This window comes from Cnephaeus nilssonii, assembly GCF_951640355.1.
Source record: "Cnephaeus nilssonii genome assembly, chromosome: 8".
Classification (NCBI taxonomy): domain Eukaryota; kingdom Metazoa; phylum Chordata; class Mammalia; order Chiroptera; family Vespertilionidae; genus Cnephaeus; species Cnephaeus nilssonii.
The window spans coordinates 82,654,765-82,671,269 of NC_137079.1; the positions used below are offsets into that span (position 1 = coordinate 82,654,765).

At 36.4% G+C, this 16,505-nt stretch overlaps 1 protein-coding gene across 5 annotated transcripts in view; it reads left to right on the plus strand.

Moving 5' to 3' along the window:
* Nucleotides 1-14,550, plus strand: part of DGKH (diacylglycerol kinase eta) — a 213,284-nt gene extending 198,734 nt beyond the window's left edge. For all 5 annotated transcript variants that reach the window (XM_079778514.1, XM_079778512.1, XM_079778516.1 and 2 more), the window contains one exon: nt 1,392-14,550. In XM_079778514.1, the coding sequence (XP_079634640.1) occupies nt 1,392-1,481 (90 nt within the window). In that variant the 3' untranslated portion in view covers nt 1,482-14,550. The remainder of the gene's footprint in view (nt 1-1,391) is intronic.
* Nucleotides 14,551-16,505: the final 1,955 nt, after the last annotated feature.

Here is a 16,505-nt window from a genome sequence, read left to right on the forward strand (position 1 = left end):
GCAAAAGCAAGGAAAATATATAGTTGCCTTCAGACTGATTGTGGATGACACTCAGGAAATACATAGTTTTTGTGGATGACCTGGTGTCATATGAGAAAATATTTTTCAGGGTCAGTTAAATATTGTAAGAATTTTACTCTGAAATTATCTCAAGCTTGAAAAGAGCACTGGCTATGGAAAGAGTATTTTCCAGAAGGATTCAGAGGCTTCAGTAACACTGCTGCTGTGGAATTCAGATTGCTCATAAAGTTTATGGGAGAGAGAAAGTGCGCGCGTGCGTGCGTGCATGTGTGTGTGTGTGTGTGTGTGTGTGTGTACTTAAAACAGGTCGATCTACTTCATTTAAAAGTAAACAGTGCTCTTAGTCTACAAAACAAAGTGGATATTTGGAATTTTTAGCTTCACAGAAAAATAATCTTGTGGTACCTTATCCTGTTTTCTAGGCTGCTTTGGGATTAATAATTTTATTATAATTTTCAAATATTTTAGACTCTGTTTTATAAAATTAAATATTCCACTTCACATATTATGCCCCTTACACCTGAAGAAGGCTATCATGTTTGGATGCCACCACCCTTTGATTTAGTTTCTCAGATAGTGAATATCACGGCTCTCTTGGATGGGTTTCATTCATTCCTGCAACAAGTGTTTATTTGCTAAGTGCCTGCTCTGTGCCACATACTCTGCAATCAGCATCCATTTCTGAAAATTAACTATTGAATTCTTGGTTCTTTATAGAAAATAGTTCTTTAAGAAACAAGAAGAGTTCTGAGGGAAAGGAGCCAAAAGAGGTAGAGGAAAAACATCCACCCACAGACACCTATGTCTAAGAAATTTTTTACACGTACACATTACTAAGTGTAAGGAATACTTAAACATTCCCCTGAAATCAAAGACTGTGGGTGCCGCCGCAACTAACTGCATTTGTGTTCCAAATGTAGGTAATGGGCACTGGTGTCTTCCTTCAGGATTAGGCCTCACTTTTAAGTTTACTTTATCAAGGAAGTGTGTAGTTGCCTTGCGGCTAATTGTGGATACCCAGGTGTCACACCTAGCTTTTCTCAGAGATCCCAAGTGGACCTGTGTTTCTTAAGAAAAGAAGAACAAAGAGAAACTAATTTAGACTCCTGAAGTACTGCCATTGTATATAATTTATGAGAATGTTACATTTAAGAGTTTGTGTATTTTATTGGTTGGTAATTTTTCAATGTCAGGTTATTTTTGTTTCATAAACTTATTTTTTTAGCTTTCACTTCCTGAATCATTGAATATAAACTAAAGTAAATGAAGTGAATGCTAACTATAAGCTTAATATTTAATCTCCAGTTTTCTCTTGTCAATAAACTTCTTTCTCTTCCTTCCTACCTCTTTTTTTTTCCTTTTCCTTTTAGGACCTGGGGATATCGAAAGTGGGTCATATGAAGCGAATTCTCCAGGGAATTAAGGAGCTTGGAAGGAGCACTCCCCCGTCTGAGGTGTAATCATATTGGTGCTATTCCTTAGAAGGGAAGTAATTGCTATTGAATACAAAGGCCTTGGAAGCAGTTGACTGTTCCTATAGTTTTCTGCCCGGATAAGTAAGCACCACTGAAGCACCTCCATGGCTTGATATTTTGCCGTTGGTGAAAATTTTGATTTGAGGTATTAGAAAATATTTTTGTGTCAAAAAATACATTCCACAAAGCTATTTTCTTACTGTGCAAACCTGATATGTTCAAATTTGCTCATATAAGTAAAACAGTAGGATGAATCTGAGACAGTTGCATTGTCGAAAAGGTGAAATTGCAGAATGTTTGCTTTCCTTAAACCTGGTCAGATGGAATGTTCTTACTGTGCAACCACACAATGGTATATGGCTAAAACTTCTTAGGTCTCGTTATTGGAGGCATTGGCTTCTTCCTTAAAATCATTGGTTAGAGGACTAAGATATATAAAGATGTGTTTTGAATGTTAGATTGGTATCACCTCAGATTCCTAGTGTCCTGTGGTCAAATAATATGGTTAAAATCCCTCAAATACTATGAATGAATGAATGAATGAATGAATGAATGCAAATCTTAATGCACGTTGTTGCTGCCTGAATTGTCTCTTTCTTGCATGTCCAACATCTAATATTGTAAAACTTAGTGTTAATGTCAGTTTTAATGGGATTAATTTATTACTACATAAGTACCTTTTTGTTAGCTAAAGGCACTTTTCTGTTCTTTGATGTGGACTTTGCATAAATATTTTGTATCTAAGAATTTGTGGACATGGGACTGTGCCATAATCAACAAACGATAAATATTTTAGTCAACCCAATTTTTGTCAACCTATCATAAAGAGTAGGTATGCACATTAAGAAAATTCTCTGGATAGTTTCATAACATTACATATTCTGTTGTCTAACAACATTATGCTTTCCAAACCAAATTTTCCACATTTGTTCTTATTTTTCCACTTCAATTTAAAATTTATTTAATGCTGTGTTTGCATTTATATATAGTAACTGTTGACATCCAGGAATTTCTTCAATGTCTCAACTGTGGTTTGTATACTGGTCGGTCACCCAGATTCACCCACTAGCTAAAGTTACGCTTGACATGAACTTCCTCCCAACAAGAGAAATTTAAAATTTTTAAAGGCCTTTACATTATTATTATTATCTCACGTAATTCTTATATCTTATCAGGTAGATGTTATTTTCTTTTTCTAACCACCATACTTCAGTGTAGCTTATTAGGAGTCAAAATTGCAGTTATCAAATCTTTGAAAGCCAAAGGCATACATATCAACAAGTCATGAAAATACCTTCAAATAATCTCTTTTTAGATATTATATGCCAAAAATTAATTATAACATTTAAAAATCTTCTATATATAAGAAGTAAGCAGGGTACTGTACTGACCCAGTGGTGACAATTTTCATAAAGTAACCTTTTAGGTAGGTGCTCAATAGAAATATATATACACACATATATACATATACACACATATATGTATATACACCCATATTCATTTATATGCATATTCATACTTATAATCACAAAATATGCTCTCATTGATATTTTCTAGACAACTGTTTGCTGAATGCTTAAAGAGAAATATTGATGGGAAAGCATTAAAGTGAACTATTGTCAGACATAATTTAATTATATCAAAGAAGTTTAATTATTTGACACTTTATTCTTATTTATAACTTTAGTATCTAACTACTAGAAAAATCATAAAATTTGCATATCTTAAAAATAAATAAACGTGGTAGGTAGGTTCATGACCAAGTGTGTCTGACTATACTGTATATTTTACCTAAGTTGCAAATAAGTGAAAATTTTTCAAAGAGAATTATACCAGGTGGCTTAATAGAGTAAAAAGCTATTCACTTAAAATGTTAGTGTTGCCCACACCTAAGAAATCACAGGCCTTTTCCAGTCCCTTTTGTAATCCCCTTCCCCCCGCCCCCCCAGCCTGCATGATGTCCTGCTCTTCCAGGCACTTCCCTGGGAAATCAAAACACATGCCCGGTTCTCCCTGTCCAGCAAGGAGGTGGGGAACTCTAGACAAGAATGAATTAATATAAAGATCTTTATTGATTTTTCACTCCCTCAAATACCTCTTTGCCAATAGAAAAGATTCTTAAGCTATTACATTTTCAGAATGGAAAAGGAAGATATAAATGACTGAATGTTTTGGTTTGATGTTGATCTTTCGATCTTAGATACCATCTTTTATATTTACTGTAAAACCTCAGTTAATGGAATCTTTAGGTAGGTAGAACTTTCCTGCAAGTGGCTCTTGAATGAGGGGAATCCTTTAAAATGACCATTTCGATATCTTCTTTGTTAAATGATAGCAAATGTCCTGGTACATTTTGTCATGTGGAGTCGTGTAGGATCCAAATGACTTCGCTCACACCTGTTTGCCAGGGTAGTGCCCTCAGAGCCTCCTTAGGCCCCTGGCAGAATCACAGAGGAACCAGCTTCTTGTAATACCTGGGGTTACAAAGAAAACAGGATGAAGAATTTCTCTAGGGTGTCTGATTACAGCTCTGGGGCCCCTGTGCTTAGTCCTCGCACAAGCTAAGCTCTGATGGCTACCTTCCCTTCCCGCTAGGCTCTTCCACATGCAGGTAACGTGAGAGGGATGGAGAGGAATCACAGCCCACATCCACTTCCTTTCAGTCTCATTTTTCTGAGGAAGAACTTGCTTTTCAAGAAGGAAAGGGACAGAGTCAGACCTAAGTAAAATTTCAGTATATACTTATTTTTTCTCCTCAGCATCTTTCCACCTCCCTTTTTTTCTCTTATTTTTTCGGAGGTTTTTTGTTTGTTTGTTTTTTTTTTAATTTAAATTTATTGAAGTGACATTGGTCAACATGAACATATAGGTTTCGGGTGTGGGTTTCTATATTGCACCATGTGTCCACCTCCCTCTCTGAATTTCTTTCCCAGTTCCTGACTTCACGTTTTCCCACGTGCCCAATATATGATGGTTGCTCAAATTCTCACTGCCATTTACTACCCTTTCCTCATCAACTGTCCCACTGCAAAATGGCTCCTTTCATCTCTCCTCGCCTGAGCACTCATTGTGGGTCATCTAGCAAAGTTTTAGGAAGAAGACAATATAAAGAAACTAACTTTACAGTTTGTATTTTATAAAAGGAAACGCTAATCTAAGTGAATTAATGGATTAGGTAATTGAGAACTATGATATACATTGCTGTGACTGCGGAAAGCAGTCATCCCGCGAATGTCTAGACCTGTGCTGTCTGATATCAAAGCCATTAGGCTCATGTGGCTATTTAAATCTAAATTACTTTATGTAGAAATTGAGTTTCTCATGTGCACTAGCTACATTTCAAGTGCTCAATGGCTCAATGGACAAACAGATGTTGAACATTTACATCATTGCAAAAACTTTACTAGATAGCATTGGTCTAGAGCAGAGGTTGGGAACATCTGGCCTGCCAAAGCATTAGGGGTGAGTTAATTAAATGTTTAACCAAATATAGCAGGCTAATTTTTAAGTTGATGATTTTCTATGTCTTGCAAATGATGTTATAAATATCCCAATGGCTCTTGGCAGAAAAATGGTTCCCCACCCCTGGTCTAGAGCATTGCTACCCAAAATGTAGTCCATGGACCAGCAGCATCCTTATCACATGGAAACTTACAGAAAGGCAGATTCTTAGGTTTACTCCAGACCTACTGAATCTGAACCTTGTAACAAGATTCGTCAGTTGATTAGCACTAACCTAAATATGTTTTATCCCTCCTAGATATTAGGGATTTCTGGTCTTCAAAAGGTGCTCAGAATAGCTCACTCTCCAACCCGCTGTTTCATATCGCTTCTCCAGCTAATCCTAGAAATCAGTTAAAACTCATTTATTCTCAATTATCGCCCTAACTGAGCTTTCTTCTCCACCCATATTCCTAATTCAGGCTCTAGATGAGCCCTACCTACCCAGTTATTATATTTTGGTAGCAAAGGTGGAGCACAGGAAATTGGCTAACCAACACAGCTGGCCTCTCTCCAGCCCCTCACCCCACATCTTTGTCACTAACAATCTACATTCACTCAGTTTGTTGCTCATGTGGCATTCTCATTTGTTCACAACTTAAGTAACAGGAAATATTTTCAGAAGAATATGTACTGAGACAAGTAAAGACTGGGTCAGTTTCTTACCACTTCACTTTCTCTTATCAGTAGATTATCCTGTTGACATAGTTCATGCTTGAGAACACAGCAGCACACACACATTAAATGAATCATTAGTCATGAAAACCCAAGATTGCAAATAAAGTGAATGTGCATTAAAGCCCTCAAAGAAAGCATTCGTTTGCTAGACTAAGTCTGTTAATTATGCTAACTTACCTTGATTTTCAGATAGCTAATAATTCCTTAAAATAGTGCCTGAAAATACTTTATCATATTCTTGACCTTGAAAATACAAATTATTTAATTCTACAATAAGATCTTTCCTGATGACTTATGGTTAATAATCCTTCACTTGATGTGTACATATTGATTACTGCCAAACATTACTGCCTAGAGATGCTTTATCTAATTTTCATGAATAAAGAGGGCACTACTTTAATCTTCATGGAAGTAATTTTTAACAGGACTTGAGGAAGGAAATATTCATGCAAAGCATGAGTTAGAAAATTATAGTGGAAAGTTCTATACATCCTTCTAAAGTAAGTGATCTATTATCTCCAACTGGGCTGACAACATATTGGACTTTTGTGTTATGCAGATGTGAATTCTGTAAGGGTATAACTTTTCATTAAGCTATAAAAGCTCTCTCAACCTTGATATCTAGGGTCTCTCCTGTCCTCCTCCCCCCACCCCCGTAAAGTCATCCTGCATTTTTCAGATGAAATTTGGGTAAAACAATGGGTTTAGAGATTGATGATACAAGTGGCAGTTTTAAAAGTTCAAGCTCTTCAAATCACCTGAAAAGAATGAGAAGTGAAGGTTCCTCCGATACTGTCAGACTCCCAGGGGGTCCCATGTGCTTGGGCGCCATGCCTCACCCTTACCCTCTCCACTCACCATCCATGCCAAGTGCAGTGGGGCCTGGGACTTGTTTGTCTCTGCTGTGGCATCTCCCCAGTGACTTCCGTGTAGCAATCTGTGTCACATGGGTAGCATGTAGGATGCCTTCCTAAAGAAACAACCAAAACTTCTAAAAGGCCATGACAATTGGCTTTATAATAAGCAAAGCACTAATTTTTAATCTTTATAATTGTTTTCTCTTTACTATTTCCTCCAAGTTTTGTTTAGAGATATTTCTGTTAGGATAAAAAACTGTAAAGATTTATTATTACAAAGAACAGTGAGATAAAAGACAGCTGGACTGTATCTATTTGTATACTTCTTTTTGTTACTTTTCAGGAAAAGAAGTTTAGCAGAGTAACTGAGACTGCATTAAACTCAGTAATGTTTTAAAAAATCATATTACTAATATAGGTGAAGAGATTAACTTCCTTCATGTACTTAAGATATTCTATTTACATATATTTATATCCTCTCTTAACTTTTTATGCACTTCCAAGTTTTAGTTGGAAAAATAGAAACAAAGCCACTACTTAAATGTTCTAAAAACTTTAAATTATTTCATTTTAGCTACAAGTAATTCATTGCATAGGAATTTATTAATAGTCTCAGTATTTCATAGGAAATGCATTTCAAGAGTAAAATAGCCAAACTTAAAGAAATATAGGGTCACTTTAAAATGTATTAAAATAAGTTTTATACTCAGTTAATGATGCCATTGAAGTAGGATAATGCAGTTAGATATACAAGCTATAAAGGAAAAAGAATATATTTTGTGGTCCTTACTGTTTGATTGCACTATTGTTCACCACAGCTTAGCCATGTCTACTTCTATATTCTAACTGTTAAGCTGATATGTAACTAAAGATTTCTTACAGTTCTGGTAACTGGTAACTAGTGCTGTGAAAGGTTTTGGTATTGTAACATTCCCAGTTTTGTGAGTTATATATTGTATATTGAAGATGATTAATAAATTGAAGTAATATATTTGACTAGAGCTGGGAAAACATGGTAATTATTTTCAAATGTTTAAGTTTAATCAAAATTTTTTTTCTCTTAAGTGAGATCAAAGTCTCACTTTTGTTAAAATGTCTATTTATACAACAGGTTTCTCCTTTTATTGATTTTATTAATTTTCCTATTAAAATTTTTCTTACCTTTTGTACCAAAATAATTATCATGCTGGGTATTCAAACTGCCAAGATGTATTTTAGTTTGCTGGACTTTGGCAGACAAAACATTTAATAACAAACCAGCTTTGTATATTTTGTGGCTTGGGGGGCAAGATTTTACCTTTGAATATCTAAGTGCTGGTATCAGCAAAGTCAACATAGACAGTATTACTTGTAATTATCAGTAGAAGATTTTCACAAATTGTATAAATCAGTGCATTTATTTATTATGTTGTGAAATGTAATCTTTATACAAATGCATATTCTAGCCCTTTTCTTGTAACTGCTGTTGCTTAGAGTGTAATAGCTCTGTTAATGACTTACTTGCATACTTGAAGTACTCATTTCTGTCAAACAGATGCCCAGTTTATTTCCTTGTTTTAAAAAAAGCTATAGATAACTGAATAGTAATAGAGACTTTGTTAAAAAATAATTTTGTTTAAAATAAATATGAGAAAAAGGCATAAAGCCAAAATGGAATCACCACTATTAGGATTTAATGTAGCCATGATCCCATTCTGCTATTTTTTGCCAATCTGCATATAGTTTATCTTCAAGTCAGAACTTCTTTTCTTCTGTATTTTTTGTAAAAGAAATCTTAGTGGTTATACTGCCAGTATGAATTCAAATGCACATTAAGACACTTGAACCAAAAAAAATCTCACATACCTCCAGCAGCTAGCTCTAGGTTCCAGGGTGTATATTTTTAACAATGATTGCATTTGAATCTGGGCTACTTTACAAATAGTAACCATGGTGGATAATGGTTTGTTTCTGTCAATTACGTCAATGGCATTTGAGTTCTGAATTATTTTTGTTTAAAAATATTCTCTATTCAACTAATTAAAAAACTAAAAATCTAAACCATAATGGCACGACATACCGCACAGAATAAAATCACCTTTTTAAGAAAGAAAATAAAACTGTTCTGACTTAATGTGAGGCAGTGTTAGATACCAAAGAAATCACTTTAACAAGCCCTAAATTCAACTGTCTTATAGTGTAAGCTGTAGATGAATTGTGAACTATTTTAGCGCTATAACAGGAGATTAGGAATTAATTTACTATAATTTTAAAGACAGTTTTTGTTAATTTTACTGTTGTACAATTATTGAAGGCAGGAAAAAAGAAATTATGGGAGAAACACCATACGGATATTAAAAGAAAAAGAAGCTTGAGTTCTTCTTAAAAGATTTGGAAATAGTTTGAATTTAGGTATCTTTTACCTTATATTATAGAAACACAAAACATGTGTGAGTTGTGTGGTAGGTACAATACCACAGAAACAAAATGTCGCTCTGGTGAAGTCTGTGAGACCATATCTGTGTTTTATCAAAGTAACCAGTGAATTCAGGGCCCATTCTCCTGTTGAAATTTAGAAGTCAGTGAAGCAGATAGTTTGGATGACCTAATCTTTTGCATTTCCTTCATGAGGCAAATATCTGTGCTTTCTCAACTTGGTGATTGGTATAGGGAGAACTAGTCAGAAGGCCTTAGCTAGTTCCTGTAGAAGAGCTCTGGTAAATATAGATCAGACTAAAGAGATTTTCATGAATTTGCTAAGCCTTCAAATTTTTGGCAATGATAGATTTTCCTTTCATTTGAAACAAACAAAAAAAAATTATTAAAATTTGTAGTATTACACATAGCTGAATTCTGTGATTCTTGAGGTGGGAATATGGTGTAGATGTATTGGGTTCCATAACTGACTTTGACACTGGCTCACTGTGTCCTTTCTACAAACTATATGTTTTGGTGCCTCAGTTTCCCCAATTAGACATGGCATACAATATTACCAATTATAAGTACTTGGGAATTTTTCTTTTGCAAAAGGAGTTATGTAAGCATGAATCATACCTAAATTTATCATTTCTTTCCCACTGTCATTTGAGTTATAAAGAAAAGCTTCCAAGACTATAGCTTGAAAATTAAAATTCCAAATTAATATCCCTTGATGCTCAGTCTTTTTACAGGAAGTTTTGTTAAAATGAGAGTGAACTTACCTTAGAACTATCAGTACCAGAGTAGGTTTGGGTATTTTCCTCTGTGTACTACAGGTTCATATTATTCATTTTAGGGTCAACTAAAAACTCACTTCTAAAATCTCCAAAAATTTAGTGGGGTTTTTTCTGCACCCACCGCAAACAACCATTTTTACAGCTGTGAAAATTAAGACCTTCATGTTTTTTCTTATATTAATAACTCCCTAAAGAGGAAAATGTTTTCCTTCCTTCCTTCCTACCTTCCTTTTTTTCTTTCTCTTTTGGAAAATGTTTCTTTAAATCAGTGGTTGAAAAAAAACGGAACGCTCTTACCTTGTGACATCACTGCTGCCTCTCTTACCTTGTGATGTCACCCCCTGTGCTAAGTGAATGCTGAATGGTTTCCTTGGTATTTCATCCCAAACATGGTTCACTGGCTACATTCTCTGGCTGTGGCGTGCTACTTCCTAATGTAAATTACCTTCAAAACTTCCTGTAAAAAGACTAAACTAGAGATTGCCTTAATTATTATCATAATGCAAACCTGAGTGCAATTAAATGAAAAAAATTAGAATAACCTACTTAAAATCATTAAATATAGATGAGGGTAAATGAATATTTGTCTTTATTTTTGCCTGACATTTGAATTCAGTCACTGTCTGATCCTTGACTTAAGATTTCTTTGCAAAATATGGTATTTTTTATAACATAATATGGTCACTTGGAGCTCTTATTGCATCCTCCTCCCCTAAAACTGTATGACCTAAGGGAAAGGATTGAATCTGAACTTATTCATATAGTATTTTGACCTGTCTTAATAGCACAACTTAGTTTTCATAATGACAGATCCCTAGTTGATGATTCTAGAATAATTTGATATAGTGACAGGAATAAATCATTTTTCTGGGAACTTGCTTCCCACAATGACCTAATATACGGTTGACCTTAGTATAATTAGAATTAATTATAATTTTATTAAGAGCCGACCCGTTTTACAGATTTCAATTGTGCAGCAGATTTTAATATACATACTGTTGAGGATGAAAATATTGCAAACTTGAGCAGTTCTTTCTTTTGTTTCTTCTCCTTTTACTTGAAAAACTTTCAGAAAGCTTTGAGAGATGACACCGTTTCCAGAGCAACATATTTTTCCAGGAAACTCATAAACTAAAATACGGAACAAAACAAATGTTTAATCCTAATCTTGGTTTTGGGCTTTGTAAACAAAAGCATTCTATATGTCAAAGTTTTTTTTTTTCCCAGTATTTCTGCAGTTGCATATTTCATTTTTCTCCATCTCAAAAATTGAATCAGCAGTTTATGTTCTATTTCTAATTAGTTGTGGTAAGGCCATAATTGCTTTTATCAATACAACCTTTCACCATTTTTCTCTCCTGTGCTTTTTCTGTTTTTCAGTAAACTCTTTTCTGACCTTCATTGTCCCACTTCTAGTCTATCTTCCTTAGGGTTGACAGAGTGGTCTTTCTAAAACACAAATCTGCTTTGCATCACTTTGCTAAAAGTTCTTAAATATGCTCTTCTTTCTTTACAACATAGCATCCTAACTCTTTAGCATGATGGATAATGATCTCTATGAACTTGAGTTTTTTGCATCCCCACCCACCAATTTCCACCCCCTTTTTTATTTAAAGCATCCTCACCCACCATTTTCCTGGAATTTGGAACCATTCACAACTTAGTCCTCAGCATAATCACATACTATAGGTCAACTCATTCAAGACTCAGTTCAAATTCCTCAAACGAAGTTAAGCTTTTCATCCATGCTCCATAGAATCTTGAAATTTTTTCTATTAAAAAAATTTCAACAATTGTATATATTATATGCCTGCCCCCCTCCCAAATTTCTCTCGTTTAATTTCTAGTCTCAACATCTAGCTAGCACGTAATAGGACTTTAATAAGTGTTTTTGAATGAATGATGTAAATAGAGAACCCAAACTTTTCTATAGTTTTATACTTTCACAAGTGAAAACTTGGACTTCTCTGAGAGTCCACATGGGGTCTGAATGTATTCATGAGCACACACACTCTGGGAAACCAACAGAAGATGGACAGCAGGGAAGAACAGTCACTTTATGAAGGATAAGCATTAGTTAGCTATTCATCAGAGACACTTACCAAGTCTGAATTCTTGTTTCTAAATATGAGGCTTATCAAAATCGAATAACTGACAAATTCTTATTTGTAATTCCTAAATATGCCGTAAAGGTGACCTTTGTCTTTTGTAGACATTCGGTATACACAATCTATATAAACACATACACTGATTACCTACACAAAATAATGAGACTAAAGAGTAAAAAACAATGAAGGTGAAATGTTCTTTTAAATAATGTTCAACCGAAGATATTGACTGAATTTTTGTGATTTCAGGTCATTTGTAGCTCATGTCTATTTCACTTTTTTCTGATGCAAATGTAAGGCTTGTTTGTGACTTTCACACATAGAATATAAAGAAGAAAAACTATTATCTGTGCACTATAGGTTCATATTATTCATTTTAAGGTAGACTAAAAACGCAATTCCAAAATCTTTGAAAATTTATTAGTACTTTTTCTACACCCACCCCAAGCAACCAAGGGCCTGGTTTTCTTTTGTGATTCTATAAAACCTTTTAACTGTGTCCCCAAATCATGGTAAAGGTTAACACAAAAGCTCTTTAAAGTTAATCATTTCTAAAATGAAATAGTAGTCCAAAATGTGTGTAAGTAAATGCTCTCTTCCTTCACCCACTTAATAGACATTTTTTTTATTTCTTTATTGATTAAGGTGTTACATATGTGTCCTTATCCCTCCATTGTCCCCCGCCCCCCCCCCATGCCCTCACCCCCCTGTTGTCTGTGTCTTAATAGACATTTTTCTGCCTGCTCTATTCTTGACATCTGATTAGAGGTTGGGGTACAAATAAAATAAGGCATAGTTCTTATCCGGTAGAGTTTGTTTGTTTTCATGATTATTTTTCTACAGTCCATTTAAGAAATTGGGAGGACATTTTTTTAAACCAAGTATTTCTCAGGATATTTCAAAGACGTGGTCTCTTTTCACATAAAAAAACTAACAAATCCTGTGTCATAAAAAAGTAACCCCATTTTTATGACTACAGTTTTTGTATTTTCAGATCATCCACAAATAATTTTGCCCATCCCTTATCAAGTACATCTTTCATCAAAGCTGTAGAACCCCATTTCCACAACCATAACTGCTATGTGTGAACCAGGAGACTAATAGGTTTGTAGAACATATGTAAAATTTCAAGTCCATTTTACAAAGGCATATGCCCCTATTAATGACGCCTACACCAAAACATATGGGGTGTGCATTGTGAGCCCACAGCAGAGAGAAAACGTCAAGTAATGCTTCCTGGTTAAAAGGCTCCATTTGAGCTTATGGGTTGCTGTTTCCACCTCGGTTATTTTTATTGATGAGTCAGGAGTGGTATTTAACAGGTAGCATACTTATCTAAGCATATAGTAAGCATACTAAGCGTATTTGTGTGCCACAGTACACTGATACAGATTAAACAAAACAAAAATTTTGGAGTTATAAAAATGAACTTAACTGAATATTTATTGATAGGCAATAGGATTCCTTTATGAGAAGGAAAAAAACTGCCGTTATCTTTATTATCAGTAAGTATGGGGAAAAAAAACCCTTGTATGTATATTTACATTTTGATAAACTTATTTTGAAGTCGCCATTTCCCATCAGCATAAAGTATCAATCATTTATTTCTATGTTCTCTAGCAAAAGAAAACTCCTAGTTTGATTCAACTTTACTCTTTGTTGGATGTTATAAAAGGTCCACAAAAGAAGGAAGCTCTGAAGGCTAGATAGATACCTTCCCCTTATATTCAGCATATTGATTTTACCTTTTGATACTCAGTAACTATTTACCTTCTATTTATCACATTGAAAACATAATAGGAGAGTTCTTTTGACGCTTACATTGGAAAAGATAGTTTTAATTTAGTCTTTGCTATATTATTTATAGTTAAGAGTTTACTACATTTTGGTAGTCTGTTTTGAAATTGTACTGTATCTGAAAGATGCAGATCATGTCTATTTATTACATAATGGGCTCTGTTTGCTGCAGAAAAGAGTAAGACTTTTAACTGCTTAGCACACTTGCCAGTGAAATATACCTGACAGGGCAGAGGTTATAACTTTGGCTCTAATTATTTTTAATAATGGTAGGAAAATGTGTTTTGTTTGTTTACATGCTGTTTACAATGGCATAATTTTTAAATATATACAACAATTGAGATATTTATTGCATACTATTTTAAAGATGTTTTATGTGTTTTCACCTTTGGAATATATTGTTACAGTTCCTTATACAGATAATTTTGGTGGCTTTGTTAATAATGTAGCTAGCAATTTTTATGACTACTAAGTGACCAGTTTTCTGTGCCTTTTATTGTGGGATGCATGATGTATTTATTGTACGGGAGTCACTGATGCGTGTATTTTTGTACTTGGCTGAGAGTTACGGTTGATCTCCATGTACATGATGATGAGAGATGCCTTTCCCAACGGGCACTGCCTTGAGATCATTCTTCTCAAATAAAAAGAATGCATTTGGACAATGTGTGACGTCTACGTTCTTTCTGGTGAGAAAACTTATTTTTTTATTAAACTTTTTATGTTGAGATAATTGTAGACTCACATACAGTTGTAAGAAATAATGCAGAGAGAGATCTTGTGTGCCCTTCATGCATTTGCCACCCTGCAAACCTAGAATACAGTGTCACAACCAGGATGTTGACATTGACAGTCAAGAAGCTAACAGTTCTCTCACCACAAGGACCCACATCAGGGGTCCCTCGCATTGCCCCCTCGTATTGCCACACCTACTTCCCTCCCACCTCCACCCCAGCAACTCTTAATCTATCTTCACTTTTGTAAATTTCTCATTTTAAGAATGTTTTATTAAAATTTACTAAATTTGTGACTTTTTTTCCACTTGGCTTAACTCCTTGGAGATTTCATCCAAAATCTGCATGTACCAATAATTCAGTCCTATTTATTGCTGAGTAAGATTCCATCTGATGGGGGAATTCTTAATGGTAAAACATAACTTGGTTTATTCTTACAGTAATAAGTCCTTGAAGTTCACCAATAATAAACACTTGTGTTAAGAACCAAATGTGACAGGTATTGTCTGCAGTGGTAACCATCGATGAGGAGCCCTTTGAGATTACTGTCTAATGAGGAAGAAATATTACTGAACACAGAGTGTTGTGTGCATTGATAAAAATATGTCACCAGGCCCTAACCGGTTTGGCTCAGTGATTAGAGCATCAGCCTCCCAACTGAAGGGTTCTGGATTCGATTCCCGGTCAAAGACACCTACCTCAGTTGCAGGCTCAAGCCCTGGCCCAGCCAGGGCAGGTGCAGGAGGCAACCAATCGATGTGTCTCTCTCACATCTGTGTTTCTCTCTTCTCTGTCTCTCCCCCTCCTTCCCACTCTCTAAAAATCAATGGAAAAAAATATCCTTGGGTGAGGATTAACAAACACACACACACACACACACACACACACACACACACACACACAGAACATGTCACCAGGTACATCGGGACGTGGGGGGCACAGAGGAAGGAAGGGTCTAGAGAAGTGCAGGGGCGCCTTCCTGAATAGGTGACAGAGTTGAGTTTTAAGCAGTTGTCAGGCCAAGTCCGTGTGTGAGACCTGAGGTGGCTGTGCCGGGGAAGACGGGAGACGGCCTGGCAGTACAGCTGGATGTTGCTGAAACTGAAGGAGTCCAGCAAGAGACACGGGATGGAACTTGAGAAGCGGAGGCAGGTCAGAGCAATCAGATTTGAGCCCTGGACAGATCAGTGACCTCTGCAGGTGGCAGGAGTGACTTGCAGAGGGTTGGGAACAGGGAGATCAGCTTGAGGCTGTTGAGGAGATCTAAGCAAGAGATGGTGGGGATCTTTTTAGGGAAGTTTTAGTGGAAATGGGAAAGAGGAAACATCTGAGAAATACTGAGGTGTAAATGGCCTGTGCATGGAGACTGGCTGTAGGTGAAGGAGGAGGAGGGAAGAAATCCAGGTTTCTACCAACTGGAAAGTAAGGACCCAGGTGAAATTCAGGTGTAGGCACTAGGGTAAGGTCACTAGGATGTCTGTGGAATACATGACAATGTTGGAGGGAGGCATGGAAGGAAATACAGGCCTGGTGGGTTTGGGCCATCAGAGAACATCGCCAGGAACTCAGAAAAGGGCCCCACAGAGCGGGCCTCGGGCCTGGGAGGAAGGGTGCTGCCCAGGAGGTCCCCCGGGGGCCTGGGGGCAGGGAGCTGGTTCTGGGAGGGCCCAAGGAAGAAGCTGGAGAAGGGGACCAACTGTCTCCACCAGGGTGCGAACCGGTGCCAGGCACCGCTAGCAGCAACAGCAAACAGGAAGAGGGAGCCCTCTGCCTCTGGTTTCCCTCCTGTGTCCCCCGTGGCAGGCAGGGCAGGAAACCGGCTGGCAAAGAAGCAATAGCATTTGTATTGCAGAGCCGCACGCCCAGCATTTAGGGTGTATTTAGAGCTGAGCGGTAACGGTCCAATGAGTGGGCCATTAATCCTAATAAGGCACTCTTCTTTAGGAACAACAGGGTCACCTGGCCGGCGTGCCTCAGTGGTTAAGTGTCAACCTAGGAACCAAGATAGAGGTTCCAGGTCAGGGCACATGCCCGGGTTGCGGGCTTGATCCCCAGTGTGGGATGTGCAGGAGGCACCTGATCAACGATTCTCTCTCTCTGATGTTTCTATCTCTACCTCTCCCTTTCTGAAATCAATAAA